This window comes from Ovis canadensis, chromosome 5 (genome assembly GCF_042477335.2).
Source record: "Ovis canadensis isolate MfBH-ARS-UI-01 breed Bighorn chromosome 5, ARS-UI_OviCan_v2, whole genome shotgun sequence".
NCBI classification, from domain to species: domain Eukaryota; kingdom Metazoa; phylum Chordata; class Mammalia; order Artiodactyla; family Bovidae; genus Ovis; species Ovis canadensis.
The window spans coordinates 17,973,983-17,996,508 of NC_091249.1; the positions used below are offsets into that span (position 1 = coordinate 17,973,983).

Sequence of the window (22,526 nt, forward strand, 5' to 3'; positions counted from 1 at the left end):
CTTCCCTATCCACAGCTCCCAGGGGTAATACAAAGTACAGAATACATCCCCAAGATTCATCTGCGTGGGTATCTGGACCCAAAGGACAGGCGGCTCCCCCATGCAGCTCAGGCCCACACCACAGCCTCTATGTGGAGGAGGGCCAGTGAGGCCACATCGCCTCCTCTGCCAGCTGCAGAGGGCACACAGCCACACACTTGGACCGGCCCTCTCATTACGAACAGCCACTGTCGCAGACAGCAGCAAGGGCCTCTGCTAGAACGGCGGCCATCCCAGCACGATGGGGGTTCCCGAGGCTGCTGCGGGGAAGAGCTGGTTGTCCCAGGCAATTACAGAGGCCGCCAGTGGGAGGCACATGAGACCACAGCAAGCAGGGCTGGGCTAGGCAGTGGGGGCACCACGTGTCTGCCTGTCTGTCAAAGCAGCGCTCACGGTTACCAGTGACCCAGCTACCCAACAGAGCAGACAGGAAAACCAGAAATGAGTAAGTAAGGCATGGCGTTTTCCTGTAGCTCAGCTTTGCTTTCACTGCGGCAGATTCTGCGTTAGATGGTAGGTACTGGAACACGCTGCAGGTCAGTGCCTTTGCTTTTCAGAAGTGGAGACTGGGGCCAGGGGAGCGAAGCAGCCTTCCCAGGACTAGAGACAACAGGCAGGGCTGGGGCCAGTGCCGGGATGCCAGCTTCCTAGGCCAAGGCTCATCCTAGGCCACATGACCTTCCACTGAAATGTCCCCTGTATGTGGACAATAAAATCTACTAGGTACCTCTTCCTCTTTTAATGGTTTAACATTTAGAAATGACATGGGATATGATGTCAGAAACATTTATTAGTAATTCACAATTAGAGTAACACATATTTAAATAAACGGCCTACTTCATTTCCAATATTCAGATTGGTATCAAAACCATAAATAAAAATACTAACCTTCTAACTGTGCCTTATAATTAACAATGAAATGAACTGTCTGAAAAAGATTCAGAAGAAAGCAGAGGACAACAACAAGAGAACCTGAGGAGAATGAGTAAAAACCTGAAACCATCTCGTCTCTCCTTATTTAAAAATCTTCAATGATTCCAAGTTACTTATAGGACAAAATCCAGACTCCTTTGAGTGGACATGTCCAGCTCCCTCTCCCCAGACCCCTCCACAGAGCCCACTCCAACAAAGGTGTTGGCACGCCCTCCCAGCACTGGCCAGTGGTCCTATAGCTGGTGGAATGTATTACCACCGCTTTTCTACTTTTGAAGGCCGACCAGTTTAGCCATTCCCACCTTCATCCTAAGAAGTATCAGTTCTAGAATGTGCATTTCTGAGGTGTGGTTTAGCCTACTGCCACAGCTGATGAGAAGCATCATGGATTACCACCCCTCACTCATTATCTCATGACTTTGTCCTAACAATTATTCAAGGAAACCCAGATGTGTTGTCTTCTCCAAATAAACAAGTAATACACTGAAGCCAGGGCTATACAATCCCACTAATTCAGACATTTATCTTAGGCTAAAGATCAGTTATGCAAGAAATGAAAGATTCTTTTTTTTCCTAACTAGGAAAGGAGACATGAATTGGGACAAATTTAAATAACTGGGGGAAAAGTACAAGGAAAAAGACCAGAATGGTGGAGTTACTGAAGACGAAATGTATTTTATAATCTCTACAAAAAAGAAAGAAAAAAGAAAAAGAAAATAAGATTATCTTGTAATAAACCATAATGGAAAACAATGTGAAAAAGAATATAAATAGACACACACACAACATATATATATATATAGAGAGAGAGAAGGACACTAGTTTCTTAAGACAGTTAGCAAGGAGAGAGCCACAGCATCCTTCCTGCCTTGAATTATTTCAGGAATGATCCAGTGAATTACCAGTGCAGATACGTGTGGAACTTGGCTCGGCTAATCAACGCAGAGACAAAAGGCCTGGCCCTCAGTCATCTCCCCAGCACAGGCATCCACAGGGCTGCCTTTTCAATAAACTCTTCTCCTCATGCCAGCTGACGAGCTAAGTTTTCCAGTAAACCAACTTTCTGACTGGACTGAATGAATCAACCTCCATTTTTAATTTTTGTGTTTTGCACTTATTGTTTATAAAGATACCACATACAGTAGGCAAGCTAAATGCCCCAATGTAATCAAACAGAAAGTTCAAAACTATGCCCTCCACTCTTGCCATGAACCCACACTGTGCGCAGCCCTTTTTCCTGGAAATGGCGATGCGCCCAGGGCGAGTCCTCCTTCACTGCTGTTCCGCGGCCGGGGACGCTGAAGAGCCTGATGAACCGGAAGGCCAGAGCTGGGCCAGCTTTCCACCCTGATCCCTCCTCTGGTGAAAGACGGAGGAAGGGTGAAAAAACAGCAAGCACAAGACACGGAAGTGGAGATTAAAAAGTTATGAAGAAACTTTATACAACAGTGCAATGTCTGAGGACAGAACCATGCCGTTTTTGTCTTATCACTTCCAAATGCTGTATCAAATACACGGGAGCCACAGAGTTAGTAACGAAAGAGCAGGAGTTCTGAGGCAGGAAAGGTTAGCACATCAGACATTGGAAATGATTCACGGGATTCTGCCAAACCCCTCTGAGGGACTCTGATTCCTCTCCCGGCCTCCTCCACCACGTGCCCTCCCACAGCGGATGGTGGACAGCCACAGCTACGCAGCAGATGGGGCCCAACTGTAGCCCACATGCCTGCTGCAGAGGCCCAGCACAGAGGGAGCTGGCACACTGCGCTGAGCACGCTGCTCCCTGAGGAAATCAGGGCGCGTCTTCTCTCTAGCACCCCAACTGCACTGTAAGTCACCAAAATCCATTTTCACGTAATGACTTTAATAGCATCTGCAGCAGAAACCACAGATGAATGGACGGAGACTTTCTTGCATTTTCATTTTCCCTAGAAATTTAACTCATTCCTACCTATGCCCGAGCTTCAGATACACAGCTCAAAATTCTTCTCTAAATATGAAACATGTGTTTTACCTCGAAAAGACAACCTCGTATGAAACTACGTTCTCCCTGCAGGGAAGGAGAATGAGACCGCTAACCAGCACAAAGTCCCGCCCCTCCTGTGGGTAGGTCCTGCCAGCCCAACCGCTCAGGGATCACCACGTCCTCTGCCCCAAAGCCAGCATCCTGATTCATGACCACGGCATCTGCTGTTCCCAGCACGGACGCCACAGGGCCCACGGAGACTTGCTGATGACAGTCAGGACCAACCACACAGACACCAGCTTTCATGGGGAAGAATGGTGACCTCAGTGGTTACTGAGGGATCTTCTACTCTTAGCTGTTGGTGCCTCCATCTCCATCTCTCCCATTCTATCCATCCAGCTTTTAGGGGAAGGGCACACTGGGCATGACAGCAGAGATTGTTTATTTGAAATTGGAAGGGCCCTCTCCAACTACATGGCCACCAGTAGAATTAACAGATAAGATTGTTACATTTCCCATGAAAAAGCCATGTTCTTGCTCGTCTCAGTACAACGGTGGGACACAGGAGAGCTCATCTCAGCCACAGACATCTTCGTTGGAGAGTGAGAGAAGGGACCCAGATCCTACCAGTCTGAGGCCTATATGTACTCTCATTCACTTTCACAAGAACAGGTTAAGTTTGCCTTCACAGTACAAAGCTTTCTCAAGTCCCAAGACAGACAAGATCTGCAGTGTTCTGGAGTCAATAAGCCTATCCAAAGAAGGGATTAGTAAGCTGCAAATTTTGCTAGTTGCAGCTAGAAAGCAGCATGTCTACGTGTCATTACTAAAAGTGATTCAGTTAGATCAGAAGGAAAAAGTGACAAATGATGTATGTTTAAAATACCCCACAGTAAAAGATGAACACTTTTTTCCCCCAAAAGGAAAAAGCTGAGCTTAAAGCAGTCTATGCCTATGTAGACACACAGAATAAAATTATCTAAAAACAGGTTTAAAAGGCATACAAGGCTTTGATGACATTTGTGGGGTGCCATCAACAAAATAGTCTCTCCAAAACGGAGCCTGGATCTGATGGAGCCTCTAGAGCTACAAACTGACCTACAGGAGCGCCAAGGCAGAGAGCAGACAGCTCACCACCTGCTGGGAGGTGGGGAGACCAAGGAAGTAATATCTTACAAGTAGCAAAATTTTGAGAGAAACAATTCAGCTTTTTTTTATCAAATAAAGCGCAAAAGAAGAGATGACAGAGGAAAGTTGGAATTAAAGGCACTTCACTAAATGCAACACAGGGGCCTTATGAGGATTCCAGTGGGAACAAACTTGTGGCCCATTTTTCTAAGTGAGGGAACTAAGGGAAGCCTGAGCGCTGGCTTGATGTCTGATGACACCAAGGAGTCTACCTTTCACTTTTTTAAGGTGAGTATGGTACTGCGCTGATTTTTTGTTTTTACTTTATTTTGCTTTACATTTGAATCAGTTCTAATGAGGTGGATGAAACTGGAGCCTATTATACAGAGTGAAGTAAGCCAGAAAGAAAAACGCCAATAAGTATACTAACACATATATATGTGCTGATTTTTTAAAACAGTTCTTTCTTTTAAAGCTACTGAAATATTTATGAATGAAATGACACAATGTCTAGGTATCTGCTACATAATTATTAAAAAAGGAGGAAGAAGAGGCCCCTGTGTTGTCCAGCATTAACATAAGGAGGTAAATTGAAAGTATTTCTATCAAATATTGCTTAAATTTCAATTTCCTGGACAAACAGTGGCAAGCCTTCTCAAGAACCTGTGTCCAGCACTTGAGGGCAGGCGCCCTCAACTATACATGCCCAGGCAGTGCACACGCAGAGAGCACACACACGGGTGCTGCATGTGTGTGCACAGTATCCACACGCATACATGCACACACACAGAGCATACGTGTGCACACACACACACAAGAACCAAGACTACTGTGTGCCCAGGAATGCTATGTGTATCTGCACGCCCCAAAATGAACGGGATCAGAATGGGCAAGGCCTTTATTCTCCTTTTTCGAGCCACAGGGAGCTGAGCAAATCAGGTGGCTATCCCAACATTTCTGTGTAGGTGAGAGGCAAGCATAAATCAGTGGAAAGTTGTTTTTAGGCAAGAAAGAGAAGTTGCCCGCAGGGGAGGATATAACACTATGAATGCATGTTACCTGTCCCAGTTCCTGGGTGTCTTCCTCAGAAATTACTGGCTCGCTTGTCTGGAGCTGAAGTGGCCTCCCTTCCTGGCTCCCTGAGGAGGATTCACAGTGCGTGGCTTGGTCCATCAGTCCAGATGCTGAAATGTAAAGTCAAACACAGAGGCATCTTCCAGAAGGTGTGAACAACACAAGCACATTCGGAACTCTAGAAAAAGTGGTGTTGAAGACCGTCAGAGCTCTTTAGGTTGACAGTGTGTTTTCACAGTCATCTATGTGTGCAGAGCCTCTGCGCTTGCCAGAGCAGTAAGTTGTGGTGAACTCACCTGGCTGAGCCTCTGCTTAGCTGACTGAATGTGGGACCTGCCTGAGCCTTGCCTTCTATCCCAACCCAGGGCTGCCTCCTTACCCAACACTGATCGGAGTGTACAACACAGTAAATACTCGGGATCTTGTTCTATAACTGACTTTGAGAAGAAAGATCTTTTACCCAGGAGTATATATTATTTAGTCACTAAGTTGTGTCCAACTCTTTTGTGACCCCATGGACTGTGTAGCCCACCAGGCTCCTCTGTCCATGGGATTTCCCAGGCAAGAACACTGGAGTGGGTTGCCATTTCCTTCTCCAGTTTATTAGGATGGTGGAAAGATGAAAGCATATTGGTCTGAGAACCAGCATCTGGATTCCAGGACCAACTCCTCTGAGCAGCTTGCTCTGCTTTAGCAGAATGGGAGGGCAGAGATGGGACACTCCCACTTCCTTCCAAGGACCGTCAGGGTAGTAAGCAGCGCTGCCTTCTGGCAGAGTGGCCTAGAGCAGCTGATAAGTACATTGTTAGGAAAGGAAATTCATCTTGGGGTCCAGTTCCTGCTGGTCCTGAATAATACAGCTGGTAACTCTAGGGTATGCTACCTGTACAAGTCCCTGCTCGGGGGAAAGAACAGCCACCTCCAACAGGTACACAAGTATCCCCTTATTCTTATTTCTTAAAAAAACTCTTAGAAACTAACACTCCTTGAAATTCCCTAACTGAGCAGAGAAGACATGAGGATGAGAGTGTATTTACTAGAGTCTCGGTCAGATAGAGTGAGCTCAGGAACCAGCTGATGCAAAGCAAAACCTGCACGGAGGCAAGGGCAGGGGTTCCACACTGCAGACCCGAGCACTCCCCTGGGAAGGAAGACCCTATGAGAGACTGCTTGCCTTTTAACTGTGCACACCTGTGAGAAGTGCAACCTACACAGAACTGCTACACCGTCACATATACCTTGGGAGTCACAACACAAAAACCTCAGTACATACCATGCACTCGCGTTGCTTTTCTATTCTTCATATAAAAGCTGCTTGCAATCAACCAAATTGATTTCACAACCCGTGTTCTACAACCTCTAAAGTGCCACTACTCCATCCTCCTAAGGGCTTATTAAATAGAGAACTTTCCACAGCATACAACTCACTGTTGGTTGGTCTTACAAGACATAAATGTCACTAAGATGTTACCTAATAAAAAGCACTTTTCTAACATATTAGCAACAGAACACCATCAGAGCTAAACTGGACAACAGAGGATGTGTTCTGCTAACTATCGTCAGCCTAAAGGAAAAGCTAACTAATGCACATGACCTTAAAATGTTATCAGTGGTAACATGACGGCCAAGAGCACTTCATGCGTCTATGTAACAGTGGTTCTCTGGCCTAACGGGTGAAAGCGAACTCCTCGGTCAGCCTACACCCTTCTCCCTAGCCTGCTCCCTGACCCTGCACACTCCTGTTCCTGCCACCCTGGCATGACCCCGCATACCAGCCCTGCCCACCAGGCACCCCACTGCACATGCCATGCAGACAGATGTCCCCTGGCCCAAGTCTGGAGGCATGTTCTCCACTCAGCCCTTCCATTAATTACAGCAATCTCCCGTCATCTGTCGTGGCGCAATTCAGCTTACACAGTGACAGTGGCCCGCTAGGTGCTGCACTGCTATTTGTCCCTTTCGGCATCTGCTGGGACTGGGCTCCCCCCAGCTGGTTCTCCGGGAGCAAGGCCCACGTCTGATTCACACTCATGCGCTTGCGCCCAGCGCTGTGCTCCTTCACTGTCACCCTGGTTTCCATTCCAACAGCTACAGCTGCATGACAGGCAGAAGCATACTACTTTTCCATTTTTAACAAGTGGGACTGAAAACCAGAAAATCACAACTGAGGACTTTTCTTCCTGGAATATGCTAATCAGAGATGTTTCTCACAATGAGCTGTGGCATCACCAGGGTCCCGCCTAGGACAAAACTCAGCCACCCTCAGAACTGTGTGCTGAGACCTGGGTTGCTGACTCAGTTACTTTAATGCTTTGAAATATCTTCTGAAAAAAATTAATTTGATGCAGTATAAGACGGTTTTTATTTCAGAAGTCAACAGCATTAATAGTTAAACAAAATAAGCACAAACTGTTCAAGCTACATGAGAATTTACAGATGATCCCACTTTCTAAGGACAAGGAGGCATCAGGGGGAGCCCTGAGCAGGGACCGGGCTGGCAGGGGCAGCACTAGACGCAAAAGTCACCTCTGTGCATTAGACACAAACTGGTCGCCTCAATGCAAGTTCAGAGCAAAGACCATCAGGGCCTGCCCTGCGAGCAGAAAAACTGCTCCAAGTCTGTCTGGTTACGAGCAAACCCTTCTCCCTGTCCTTGGGCCCCAAATGCCCCAGTGATGACACAGGAAAATGCCTACTCTATCCAGCAGCTTATATAACTGGAGCAGGAAGCCCTTTCAGAAAAAAACACAAAATGCCCCATGTCCTCAATGTAACGGGAGGTATAAGAGAGAGAAAGCTGAAATGGAGAGAGATAGCAGTCTCAACTAATTACAATTTTAAAAAAACTTACTTTGCAATTTACAAAATTATATGGCACACGGCTTGGACCTGTGGGTCCTTGGAAGGGATCAAGGGGTTGAGGGTCAAGCAGCTCTCTGAGGGCCTGCTGACAGTCAGGAGTCATCATGCTCTAATAACCACACAGGGCCTGTCTGAAGTCAGCACAGTGCTCGTGTCCTAGTGGGCACGTGGGGGTCTGTCGGTGGTCAGACCCTGACGGCCGTGGCCCATAAGCCACATGGAGCCCTGCTGGCGGTAAGCACGGTGCTGTGTCCCAGGGTCAGAACCCCACTGCTTCAAAATATGGTCCTACATTAATGGCCCTGTGCAGAGACTTCAATGTCCCAGAAGCTTACTTACCATTTTACAGAGATGCATGTGCTAAGCAAGATTTCTACAGGGTCAGTGAATGGGAAACCAGTCTTCTTAAATTAGATGGTCAGAGAAGGCCCCTCTCAGAAGGCAACAGTTAGCAAACAGTAAAAACAAAACTCAGGACCAAAAAACTCCTTAAGAATGCCATGCACGGACCTTGCTCTTATGATAAGAGCTCTGTGGTCTTCCTCCCCAAACCCATCACCCCAGTGGGTCATGAGACAACATGAGACAAGGTCCAGTTTGGGAAAAGGCTACAAACCTGACCACTGTCAAGATCATCAAACAAGGGGAGTCTGAGAATCCGTAATAGTCAAGATGAGCCCAAGATGAGACTCCAAAATATCATGTGGGATCCTGGATAGGATTCTGGAACAGTAGAACTTTAGGAAATCTGGATAAATCAGGGAATTTAGTGAGGAAAGATGTATCAATACAGACAGCTTCAGACAATGAACAGTACTAACGTAAGATAGCAACAGGGGAATTGGGTGTAGGAGACGCAGGTACTCTGTGCTCTCCTCACAACTTTTCTCAAGTCTGAAACTATTCTAAACTTTAAAAGATTATTTTAAAGATACTGTGCAAGCAAACAGCAATTTGCAACTCCTCTTTCCTAAGGTGGAATCTTCCCACCTGCATCGTTTCCAGCCCTTGAAGCCCGGGAGACTCTCCTCCTCCCCCAGTCGCAGCCGGGCCACCTAGGCTCTCAATCTGTCTACACTATGCATTACAACAAAGGTCTCTGGAAAGTTCTTCTGGACTCTGGTTCTTAACAAACACTGGTCCACTGTTACTAGACCGCCACCTTCTGGCCACACATTGTACTAAAATAGCTCACTGAGGAGACAGAGAGACGTTCCTGAGATGTCGAAGTCATGGTTTCTATCTCCACTGTTCCTGCTGTTTCCCATACAGAACAGTAAAAACAGAGGTGCTGACGGGTGCAACACCAAGAAGGGTAACAGTGAGAAGTAAGTTCTCATCCTGGGCTCGACAAGACCTCCGTGAAGTTCCAAGCAAATGAGATATCGCTTGCTCACTGAACTCCGCATGCTGGCTTCTTCCAAATGTAACTCCTCATCCCCTGCCTTCCTCCAAATCCACAGCTGTAAGGTACACCTGCCTTGCTGGGCAAAGCAGCTTCACAAGGGGAGGATGGCACTTCACGCTCAGTCCAGACTCAGACACATTGTAGGGATCCCACTCAGAAGCTAAAGTTAGCACTGAAATGAAAACCAATCTGTCACGGTGGATGTGGCTCAGCTCATTCCATATATATACAATCCGTTACTGGGATGGGTGAGGCCATAGTCCCCAGTTAGTCAGTCCAACCCTAGTCAAGCTGTTGCTGGGAAGGTGTTTGTAGATGTGGGGAAAGCTCTCAGTCAGTTAACTTTAGGGGAGGGGGTCTATCCTGGTGGGCAATCTGGTGGGCCTGGCTCATTCAGCTGAAAAACCTTAAAGGCATAATATCTGCAGCTTCCTTGAGAAGAAAGACATTCTCTCTGCTCGCAGCCTCAGTTTGTGAGCAAGAGGTCCCCGTTCCCCTTCCAGATGGGCGGCCCTGCAAATCTGCAGTCGCTTAGCCTCCTGAAGGCTGATCACAGCTGCACAGTCCCTGGCGCTCACTCCCTGCTGCTCTCTAGCCCCATCTGCCACCTGTATGCTTAAGAGCCAGAGCTTATCATCCCATCTTCCTCGGGGTCTGTCCTCCGTGACAGCAAGGCCCAGCAAGCTTGCCCTCTTCTCACTCGCACAGTATGACGTTCTGTGCCACACAAGACAGGCTCCCGCCTGCCCTCTCATTTGTAACATTCTGTGCCACGTTCTCTCTCTGACACCACCATGCCTAACAATGAATTGAATGCAGTAGAGCTCCATGACAAGAAGGATGGTTTTCAGGACTACAGGTACCTGGCATCACACCTGGTATAGATGGATTCTTCAACGGCACTATTAAAACCAGTAGCCCACAGTGCTCTGCATCTGGTCCCACCAGCCAGGCCTTCCTTCCTCCTCTCCCTGCTGAGGCTCCCCAGGGGAAAACAGCAGTGATGAGGACTCAAAGACTTGGGTTATCAGAGGAGCTAACCAGACGACTGAGCTTGCAGATGGCCTTTCCTGAAGGGTCTTTCTGCTCAGGATCTGATGTTGGCCGATACAATCTACCCTTTTAGGCCCTTTTATGTAAACAGATTACATACTGAAATCAATCACTTAAGAGGAAAAGGAAGTGAAAGGAACTGGAATAGTAACAAACATACCTCTTACAAACAAACTCTAACAACTGAAGTTAATAAGAAAAGATTATTACTTATTAGAAAAATCACTATAACAAGGAAGCAATGTCACCTGTAATGTTAGTATTAGAAAATAGAAGAATATTTTATGACTTTTGGATTTCTTAAGCAGGGCTCAAACATAAACTTATGGGGAAAAGTGGTGGATCTGACTATAGCAAGATTAGAGGTTTCTGTAATGGAGGCTGACAGTCTGGGAGGCGTATCTGTCGTTTCTAAATCAACGAGGGATGACTATCTAGAATGAGTGATGAGCCCCTGTAATTATATCAGAGAGAGAAAAAAGCCTAGCAGAAAACAAAAACAAACAGAACGAGCAGCCCACAGAGAGAAATCTGCGAGGCCAAAAAGCAACTAAAAGGTGTCTGACATTTCATCTCACAATCGAAAAAATAAAAATGCCATCAAGATACCACTGGACACCCTCCCATCCACATGTCCTGCCATCCACACTAGACCCTGGGGCAAGACTCAGCTATACCCTCCACACCCCACAGAGACCTGCAAGAGGATACTGAAGCCACACTGCCAAGAAAAGCAAAGGTTTCCCACAATCTTTGTAGACGCTAAAAATCACACAAAAACTATGCTGCATAGGTATCAGAAATTCTGACATCCAAACACACATCTGGAAGGTGGGCTTGGAAGACCTCAACTAAGTGCCAAGAAAACCAAGAGTGATGTGGGGTCCGGGTGGAGACACACCAGAGCAGGTGGAGATGATGCTAGCTAAGACCCTAAAGTGTTGGTTCGCAAATCAAACAGAGGAAAGAGGTGAAAACATCTAACTTGGGAGCTTTCCTTCTTCTGAAAGTGTCACCAAAACCTTTCTGACCTGCTTGGAAACCACACCTCTAAAGGAAATGATAAAATTGAGTGATCTGATATTCAGAGGGTAAATACCAAGAAAAATGGTCTGAAAATATTTTTATTTGCAAGCAAATGGGCAGTCGCTAGTGAGCTGAAACCAGCAGTTGCTGTGTGATGCATCGTGGTCAGTATGCACCATGGGTGGGCTGAGTGTGACTGTGACTTTACAGGTTTTGTGCACAGACTGTTTTGATGATCACTCACCTGCTTGCCAGACTGAGTAGCTTTTCTCTGCTAGGGAAGAGGTTCTAGTGCTTCTGAGCATCATGGCAACTTCTAATAACTCGATCTTCTCGCTGAACTGTACTTCCAAAATGGGGATAACCTCTGGCATCTTGGCAGATATCAAACGATAAGTTATATCTGGCTTCCCAATGAACCGCTGGCGGATGCTAATTTCATAAGGTGTGTGGACCCTGATATCATCCACATCTTCTCTTTCGAATCTGTGCATGAGCAAAGAATCTGAGTTGTAGATTTCCAACCCAGAAACAAGGACGGTGAGTCTTCCTGGTTTAACATGAGATTCTGTTCTTTGGGAAATAACAGCAGGAACTTGGATCACTATCCCTTCTTTTCCGAGAGCTTTGGAATCAGCCATGGAGGTGTCCCACTTGGGCTTTGTCTCCGATGGCGTCTTCCAAAGCTTGGAGCTAAAGGGCCACCAAGAAGGAGACTCCAGTTCCGTCAGCAACCTAAAAAAGCAAACAACACACAGAAAGCAGAAAATCAGTTATTAATTTTTTTTTTCTTTTTGGAAAATTGCTTTGACCTTTATAAAGAATGTTACCATTTTATAGTTTTCTTTTCCACAAGCATTCCAAGAAGCAGCAAAAGCAGGAATTATTATCCTCATGTTTTAAAAAAGAAAACTGAGGCTAAGAGCAGTGGGACATTTGTCTACAGGTGCATAGATAACCAGGAGTAGATACACAACAAAAACATCTTCTGACTAGAACACTGCTCTTTTCACTCTTGACCTGGGGTAGTTTGACCAAAACAAATCCTGATCATAACCTTTAGAGAACTATCTAATAGAACTTTCTGCAGTAATCTGTATTTCCTAATCCAGCAATGGAGACACGTGGCTACTGGGCACCTGAAATATAGCCAAAGCAATGATGAACTGAATTTTAAACTTAATTTTAATGTGATTAGTGGCTATCATATTGGACAACACAGCTCTAACTTAACCACTAATACGTCAAGAGATGTATCTAAAAAGTCATTAAGAAAGGAAAACAGTGGAAGGAAGAAAGGAAAAGCAAAGGAACAAAAGAACAGATCAAACGAACAGGAAACAAATAACGAGACAGGAGAATTATCACAACCATATGTGTAATCACACCAGATGGAAGTGGACTAAATTGTCTAACTAAAAGGCACACGGTCGGTCTAAATAAGACACAGCTACATCCTGTCGACAAGAAGCAACATGAAATATTAAGACACAACAGACTGAAAGTGAAGGGACTGGAAAAGTACAGTAAAAAACAGCATGCCAGAAATAAACTTTACGGCAAGAAATGTTACTGGGAAAAGAGGGACAGTGCATAGTAATAAAAGGGTCAGTCTAAAAACAAAGACTTAATGACAGTAAATATGCATGTATCTAAAAACAGAACTTCAAAATCCATTAAGCAAAAACTGACAAAACTAAAAGTAGTTGCAGGTTTTAACAAATTTCTCTCCATAACTGATACAGCAAGAAGACAAAGGTAATCAGTAAGAATATAGAAATTTTGAACAATACTATTCGACCATCTCAACTGATGCCTCCAAATGCTGGAAGCACTCTTTCAAGTATATTCAGAACATAAACAATAACAAAAAAAAAGAACATGTTATATAATGGAGTGGTCAAGATGGCACAAAATGAACACCTTTACTTCCTCCCACTGCTGCTGCTAAGTCGCTTCAGTCGTGTCCGACTCTGTGCGACCCCACAGACGGCAGCCCACCAGGCTCCCCCATCCCTGGGATTCTCCCAGCAAGAACACTGGAGTGGGTTGCCATTTCCTTCTCCAATGCATGGAAGTGAAAAGTGAAAGTGAAGTCATTCAGTCCTGTCCAACTCTTAGCGACCCCATGGACTGTAGCCCACCAGGTTCCTCTGTCCATGGGATTTTCCAGGCAAGAGTACTGGAGGGGGGTGCCATTGCTTAGGAAAAGAGAAATGCTTCTCTTAAATGATACAAAGTATCACATGCTCAGAGACCAAGCAAAGAGGGAGTAATTTCAAAGCAGTCTAGATCAGACCTACCTGTTACACTTGGAGAAGCCTGCCAGGGAGGTAGGAGGCCACCAAAACTTCTGGGGATGCAGATGCTGGTGGCAGCCATTTATGGGAGCTGGTCAGGGTCTATCATGAGGATACTGAAGCTGGCAAGTGCATCAGCGGATGTACTTCTTTGGAGTCTAGACTATCAGCACTGGAACATGGCTCCACCCACCAGCAGGTGGCCAACAGTCCTGGGACCTCCCACACTGCACAGCCACGACCCTGACAACCAGCAGGCAGAGACCCCAGTCCTGGACCAACAGAGCTGCAGCCAGCCACACAAGAATCTGGCACCACCCACCAACGGATAACAATCAGCTCTGGGACCCCAGGCCCTACAGGCAACTATACTGGGAACAGGTTCCACTCAATCAGGCAGGCACCAGCCCTAGGAGTCCTTGCTTCACACACTAGCAAGTACTGGGACTTGCCAGCTCTTGCAGACAGCAGTCCAAGGCTGGTAGGCCCCAAAGTCAACTGTACTGGGACCAGACACCACCTACCAGCAAACTATAAAATATTTGAAGTGAATGAAACTAAAAACATGATATACAAAAACATAGTGGAATGTAAACAGAGCAGTCATGAGAGGGAAATTCATCTCTCTCAATGCATATATTTGAAAACCTCTTGTTGTAATTCAGTTGCTCAGTCACGTCCGGCTTTTTGAGACCCTATGGACTGCAGCACACCCCCAGGCTTCTCTGTCCTTCACTATCTCCTGGAGTTTGCTCAAACTCATGTTCATTGAGTCGGTGATGTTATCCAACCATCTCTTTCTCTGCTGCCCCCTTCTCCTCCTGACCTCAATCTTTCCGAGCATTAGGATCTTTTCTAACGAGTCGCCTCTTCCACATCAGGTGGCCAAAATATTGGAGCTTCAGCTTCAGCATCAGTCCTTCCAATTAATATTCAGAGTTTATTTCCTTTAGGATTGACTACTCAATCTCCTTGCAGTTCAAGGGACTCACAAGAGTCTCCTCCAGCACCATAATTAAAAACAATCAGTTCTTCGATGCTCAGCCTTCATGATCCAACTCTCACATCCAAGGATGTCCACTGGGAAAACCGTAGCCTTGACTATACAGACCTTTGTTGGCAAAGTGATGTCTCTGCTTTTCACTCTCTAGGTTTGTCACAGCTGTCCTTTCAAGGAACAAGCATCTTAATTTCATGGCTGCAGTCATGGTCTGCAGTGATTTTGGAGCCCAAGAAGAGAAAATCTGTTACTGTTTCCACTTTTTCCCCTTCTATTTGCCATGAAGTGATGGGATCAAATGCCATGATCTTAGTTTTCTGAATGTTGAGTTTTAAGCCAGCTTTTTCACTCTCCTCTTTCACCCTCATCAAGCGGCTCTTTAGTTCCTCTTCACTTTCTGCCATTAGAGTGGAATCATCTGCCTATCTGGGGTTGTTGCTAATTCTCTCAGCAATCTTGGTTCCAGCTTGTGATTCATCCCACTCTGGCATTTTGCACGACGTACTCTGTATCTAAGTTAAATAAGCAGGGTGACAATATACAGCCTTGACATACTCCTTTCCCAATTTCGAACCAGTCTATTGTTCCATGTCCACTTCTGACTACTGCTTTTTGATCTGCATATAGGTTTCTCAGGAGACAGGTCAGGTGGCCTGGTATTCTCATCTCTTTAAGAGTTTTCCACAGTTTGTTGTCATCCACACAAAGGCTTTAGCATCGTCAGTGAAGCAGAAGCAGAAGTTTTCCTGGAATTCCCTTGCTTTCTCTATGATCCAACAAATGTTGGCAATTTGATCTCTGGTTCCTCTGCCTTTTCTATACCCAGCTTATACATCTGGAAGTTCCCAGTTCATATACTGTTGAAGGCTAGCTTGAAGGATTTTGAGCATGACCTTGCTAGCACGTGAAATGAGCACAACTGTATAGTTTGAACATTCTTTGGCATTACCCTTTTTTGGGACTGGCATGAAAACGAACATTTTCTAGTCCTGTGGCCATTGCTGAGATTTCCAATTTGCTGACATACTGCGTGCAGCACTTGAACAGCACTATCTTTTAGGATTTTAAATAATTCAGTTGGAATTTCACAACTTCCATTAGCTTTGTTCATACTGATGCCTCCTAAGATCCACTGGACTTTACACTCCAGGACGTCTGGCTCTAGGTGGGTGATCACACCATGGTTATCCAGGTTATTAAGACCTATTTTGTATAATTCTTCCGTGTATTCTTGCTACTTCTTTTTAATCTCCTCTGTTTCTGTTAGGTCTTTGATGTTTCTGTCCTTTATCATGCCTATCCATCTCTGCATAAAATGTTCCCTGATATCTCCAATTTTTTGGAAGAGATCTCTAGTCTTTCCCATTCTGTTGTTTTCCTCTATTTCTTTGCATTGTTTACTTAAGAAGGCTTTCTTGTATCTCCTTCATATTCTCCGGAACTCTGCATTCAGTTGGATGTATCTTTCCCTTTCTCCCTTGCCTTTCACCTCTCTTCTTTTCTCCGCTATTTGTAAAGCCTCCTCAGACCACCACTTTGCCTTCTTGCATTTCTTTTTCATTGGGATGGTTTTGATCAACACATCCTGTACAATGCTAGGAACCTCCACCCATAGTTCACCCACAGTTCCTCAGGCACTCTGTCTACCAGATCCAACCCCTGAATCTATTCATCACCTCTATTTTACAATCATAAGGGATTTGATTTAGGCCAGGCCTGAATGGCCTAGTGGTTCTTCCCTATTTTCTTCAATTGAAGCCTGAATTTTGCAATCAGGAGACAATGAAAACTTCTTAGGAAGGTTAAAAATCAGTGGTCTAAGCCTCTACCTCAAAAAGTTATAAATCATACACAAAGAAAGTAAAAGAAAAAGTAGGAAACAATGAAAAGGAAAACAGAAAAATTACAAAACATTATCTCTGAAGTAATTTTAAAAATTAAACCCCTAGCAAGAAATAATAAAGAAAAAAATTGAACAAGAGAGGGAACAAACAACCTAAAAGATAAAATAGGCTTAAGTAAATTTATTTTATTTTTTAATATAAATTTATTTTAATTGGAGGCTAATTATTTTACAATATTGTATTGGTTTTGCCATTCATCAACATGAATCTGCACGGGTATACGTGTTCCCCATCCTGAACCCCCCTCCCACCTCCCTCCCCATACCATCCCTCTGGGTCATCCCAGTGCACCAGCCCCAAGCATCCTGTATCATGCATCGAACCTGGACTGGCAATTCATTTCACATATGATACATGTTTCAGTGCCATTCTCCCAAATCATTCCACCCTCTCCCTCTCCCACAGAGTCCAAAAGACTGTTCTATACATCTATGTCTCTTTTGCTGTCTCGCAACAGGGTTATCGTTACCACCTTTCTAAATCCCATATATATACATTAGTATACAATACTGGTGTTTTTCTTTCTGGCTTACTTCACTCTGTATAATAGGCTCCAGTTTCATCCACCTCATTAGAACTGATTCAGATGTATTCTTTTTAATGGCTGAGTAATACTCCATTGTATATATATATATACACAGCTTTCTTATCCATTCATCTGCTGATGGACATCTAGGTTGCTTCCATGTCCTGGCTATTATAAACAGTGCTGTGATGAACACTGGGGTACACATGTCTCTTTCAATTCTGGTTTCCTCAGTGTGTATGCCCAGCAGTGGGATTGCTGGGTCATAAGGCAGTTCTATTTCCAGTTTTTTAAGGAATCTCCACACTGTTCTCCATAGTGACTGTACTAGTTTGCATTCCCAACAACAGTGTAAGAGGGTTCCCTTTTCTCCACACCCTCTCCAGCATTTATTGTTTGTAGACTTTTGGATATCAGCCATTCTGATTGGCATGAAATGGTACCTCACTGTGGTTTTGATTTGCATTTCTCTGATAATGAGTGATGTTGAGCATCTTTTCATGTGTTTGCTTGCCATCTATATGTCTTCTTTGGAGAAATGTCTGTTTAGTTAGGCTATGGTTTTTCCTGTGGTCATGTATGGATGTGAGAGTTGGACTGTGAAGAAGGCTAAGCGCTGAAGAATTGATGCTTTTGAACTGTGGTGTTGGAGAAGACTCTTGAGAGCCCCTTGGACTGCAAGGAGATCCAACCAGTCCATTCGGAAGGAGATCAGCCCTGGGAGTTCTTTGGAAGGAATGATGCTAAAGCTGAAACTCCAGTACTTTGGCCACCTCATGTGAAGAGTTGACTCACTGGAGAAGACTTTGATGCTGGGAGGGATTGGAGGCAGGAGGAGAAGGGGACAACAGAGGATGAGATGGCTGGATGGCATCACGGACTCGATGGACGTGAGTCTGAGTGAACTCCGGGAGTTGGTGATGGACAGGGAGGCCTGGCGTGCTGCGATTCATGGGATCACAAAGAGTCGGACAGAACTGAGTGACTGAACTGAACTGTTTAGTTCTTTGGCCCATTTTTTGATTGGGTCATTTATTTTTCTGGAATTGAGCTGCAGGAGTTGCTTGTACATTTTTGAGATTAATTTTTTGTCAGTTGCTTCATTTGCTATTATTTTCTCCCATTCTGAAGGCTGTCTTTTTATCTTGCCTATAGTTTCCTTTGTTGTGCAGAAGCTTTTAATTTTAATTAGGTCCCATTTGATTTTTTAAATTTATTTATTTTAATTGGATGTTAATTACTTTACAATATTGTATTGGTTTTGCCATCAACATCAACATGAATCCGCCACAGGTATATATGTGTTCCCCATCCTGAACCCCCCTCTCTCCTCCCTCCCCGTACCATCCCTCTGGGTTGTCTCAGTGCACCAGCCCCAAGCATACAGTATCATACATCAAACCTGGACTGGCAATTCGTTTCATATATGATATTATACATGTTTCAATGCCATTCTCCCAAATCATCCCACCTGCTCCCTCTCCCACAGAGTCCAAAAGACTGTTCTATACATCCGTGTCTCTTTTGCTGTCTCACATACAGGGTTATCGTTACCATCTTTCTAAATTCCATATATATGTGTTAGTATACTGTATTGATGTTCTTCTTTCTGGCTTACTTCACTCTGTATAATAGGTTCCAGTTTCATCCACCTCATTAGAACTGATTCAAATGTATTCTTTTTAATGGCTATTTGTTTATTTTTGCTTTTATTTCCAATATTCTGGGAGGTGGGTCATAGTGGATCCTGCTGTGATTTATGTCAGAGAGTGTTTTGCCTATGTTCTCCTCTAGGAGTTTTATATTTTCTGGTCTTATGTTTAGATCTTTAATCCATTTTGAGTTTATTTTTGTGTATGGTGTTAGAAAGTGTTCTAGTTTCATTCTTTTACAAGTGGTTGACCAGTTTTCCCAGCACCACTTGTTAAAGAGATTGTCTTTCTCCATTGTATATTCTTGCCTCCTTTGTCAAAGATAAGATGTCCATCAGTGTGTGGATTTATCTTTGGGCTTTCTGTTTTGTTCCGTTGATCTATATTTCTGTCTTTGTGCCAGTAGCATACTGTCTTGATGATTGTGGCTTTTTAGTAGAGCCTGAAGTCAGGCAGGTTGATTCCTCCAGTTCCATTCTTCTTTCTCAAGATTGCTTTGGCTATTCGAGGTTTTTTGTATTTCCATACAAATTGTGAAATTATTTGTTCTAGCTCTGTGAAAAATACCATTGGTAGCTTGATAGGGATTGCATTGAATCTATAGATTGCTTTGGGTGGTATACTCATTTTCACTATATTGATTCTTCCAATCCATGAACACAGTATATTTCTCCATCTATTAATGTCCTCTTTGATTTTGGCTTATGCAATTTTATATTCATCAATTATTACATTGTTAAGATGGCAAAACTCTCCCAAAATGATACATTCAACCCAATTTCTATCAAAGCCCAACTGGCTTTTGTGTAGCAACTGGCCAGCTGATGCTAAAATTCACATGAAAATGCAAGGGACCCAGAACAGCCAACCATCTTGAAACAGAAGAACAAAGTTAGATTCCTATTACCTGATTGCAAAACTTACTACAAAGCTATAGAAATGAAGATGGTATAGTGCTGGTCTAAAGTTATGTATATGAATGAAATATAATTCAGAGTCCAGAAACAAACCTTGACATTTATGGGCAATTGATTATCAACAAGGGTGACAAGACAATTCAGTGGGGAAACATGTCTTTTTGACAAATGTTGTTGATACAATTGGATATCCATAGGCAAAAAAAAAAGAAACTGGTCCCATTTCTTATGCCTTTTTCAAAAATGAACTCAAAATTAATCATATACAAGAGCTAAAACTATAAAAACTCTTAGAAGAAAGCACAAGAGTAAATCTCTGCAACCTGGGATTAGACAAGAGATTCTTAGATATGACACCAATACTGAAGCAATATTAAGGAAAAAATAGATATATCACACTTCATCAAAATTAAAAATTTTCATATTTCAAAAAACAATCAAGAAAGGGAAATGACAATCCACAGAATAGGAGAAAATATCTGTAAGTTATATATCTGATAAAGGGACTTATATCCAGAGTATATAAACAATTCTTATAACTCTAGAATAACAATAATAAATGGTCAAAGGACTTGAAAACAATATATACATATGAACAAAAAGTACATGAAAAGATGTTCACTATTGTGAGGAAATGAAAATGGACACCATAATGAGATACCACTTCACACCCACTAGGATGGCTATAATTTTAAAAGAAGGCAATAACAAGTATTAGTGAGGATGTGGAGAAAATGGAACTCTCATACATTACTGGCAGGAATGCAAAATGGTGCAACTATTTTGGAAAACAATTTCTCAGCTTCTAAAAATGTTAAACAAAGACCCAGCAACTTCTCTCCCAGGGGAAATGAAAATATGTACCTACATAAACACTTGTACATGAGTATCCATAGCAGCATTATTAATAATAACCGCAAAGTAGAAACAACACGTGCGCCGTTGGGTAGGGAGTCCCACGGTAGTCCAGTGGTTAGGATTCGGCGCTTTCACTGCCGTGGCCAGGTTCAGTCTGGGGACTTGAGATTCCACAAACCACGTGGTGCCCTCCCCCACAAAAGACTAAAAACTAGTCAATGGGTAAACAAAACGTGACAGATCTACAAAACAGAGCATTACCCAGAAGTACAAAGTAATAAAGTACATCCTACAACATGAATGAATCTCAAAAACCATAATGCTAGCTGAAAGGAGCCAGGCATATATTAACTCTCCAGAAAGACAAATCCATACAATACACAAAGAGAGCAGATTAGTGTGACCTGGGCCATGGTTAAGAACAGTGACAGCAACTAGGCTTGAGGCAACCTTTGAGGGTGACAGAAGTGTCCTAAAATTGGACTCTAGTGACATTCACTTAACTCTGTAAAGTAACTAAAAATCACTGAATCGTTCACATAAAATGAGTGAATTTTATGGTATGTAAGTTAGAAAGCTGTTCTAAAACATCTACAACAGACAAACAGCAGTAAAACATTAGAACATTTAGAATAGGGAGAAAAACACATTAGCCACAAAGGAACAATAAATTCTCTTTAGTAATAACATATGCAAAGACGACAATGGAAAACATCTTCAAAATGTTGAGCTAATTTTTGGCTCAACTGTGAAGAGCCAAATTACCATTCGGAGTGTCAGTAAAATAAAGGCATATTCCGATATATGAAGACTGAGACAATGCTACTTACCCACAGAACCCAATGAAAACATTATGAATTCTAAAAATTCATTATGTAATCCTTATTTTACCACAGAATGTGAGGAAGTGGTAAAGATCTGACTGAAGAATGGCATGGCTGTTAAATGAGTATTAGGGAACCAGGGCTCTGGACAGCAACTGCACTGACAAGACTTTCTCCAGTGACTCTGAGCTTCTGTGCCTCCCCTTGCTTCTGCTCTACAGTGTAGGCTTTTCCTGGAATTTGTCTGCAGACCATTCACCCAACAGTCATATTTAAAAGGTAATAAAAGGTGACAGGAGCTGTCCCTGAATACCTGAGATTATATAAGTTAAGGTTTACAATCCTAGATATTACTACCTGCTAAATTATTGGATTAAAAATGTCACAACATGCTTAAAGATGGAAGAGCTTAAAGTTCAGTAGTATAGTAATTGCAATGGATTGAAACTCATCAAATACTTTTAGATCCAGGAATTCAAAAGGATATTAAAAATTATAACAACACTTTCTGATGATGATAAAGAACAAAATCATTACTTTGAAAACTGCTAAACACAGAAAAACAACGAAATTTGCTCTAGAATGAAATGGTCACATGAAGGGCATCATCTATTCATAAAAGCCATCTAGTTAGTGAGTACAGGGAAGATGGTGGAATAGGAAGCTGCAGGAGTCTGCCCCTCCAGCAAAACAAATAAAACTGGCAGAACTGTCTGAAGCAACTACCTTGGAACTCTGGTCGAGGAGAACATTTGCAGCATCCAGCAGGCAGTTGATGCAGAGACACTGAATCTCCCACCCCACAAAACCAGAGCTCACAGCTGTGGAACAGCAGCAAGTATTCCCAGTGTGGCCTGTTGGAGCCAGGGTGGGCAACAATGACCTTTCCTCCATAAACTGAGATTGTTGAGTTTTGACTGGGGCTTTCGATTGCTGAGAGGTTGGCACAGAGATCTCTACCACCACGGGCTGAAGTGCTCCCCAGTCAGGAGGGAATTTAAAGAAACAAGACCTATTTATTTTTTCTTTCTTGGGAGCTTCAGTGGCCACACTTAA

The 22,526-nt window shown here is 43.6% G+C and overlaps 1 protein-coding gene across 1 annotated transcript in view; it reads right to left on the reverse strand.

Moving 5' to 3' along the window:
- The window catches only part of SNAP47 (synaptosome associated protein 47), a 69,536-nt gene that overhangs the window by 15,943 nt on the left and 31,067 nt on the right, over positions 1 to 22,526 (reverse strand). The window contains exons 3-4 of the mRNA XM_069590479.1: positions 11,734 to 12,224; positions 5,126 to 5,250 (exon numbers count right to left, since the gene is read on the reverse strand). Of these exons, the coding sequence (XP_069446580.1) occupies positions 5,126 to 5,250; positions 11,734 to 12,224 (616 nt within the window). The remainder of the gene's footprint in view (positions 1 to 5,125; positions 5,251 to 11,733; positions 12,225 to 22,526) is intronic.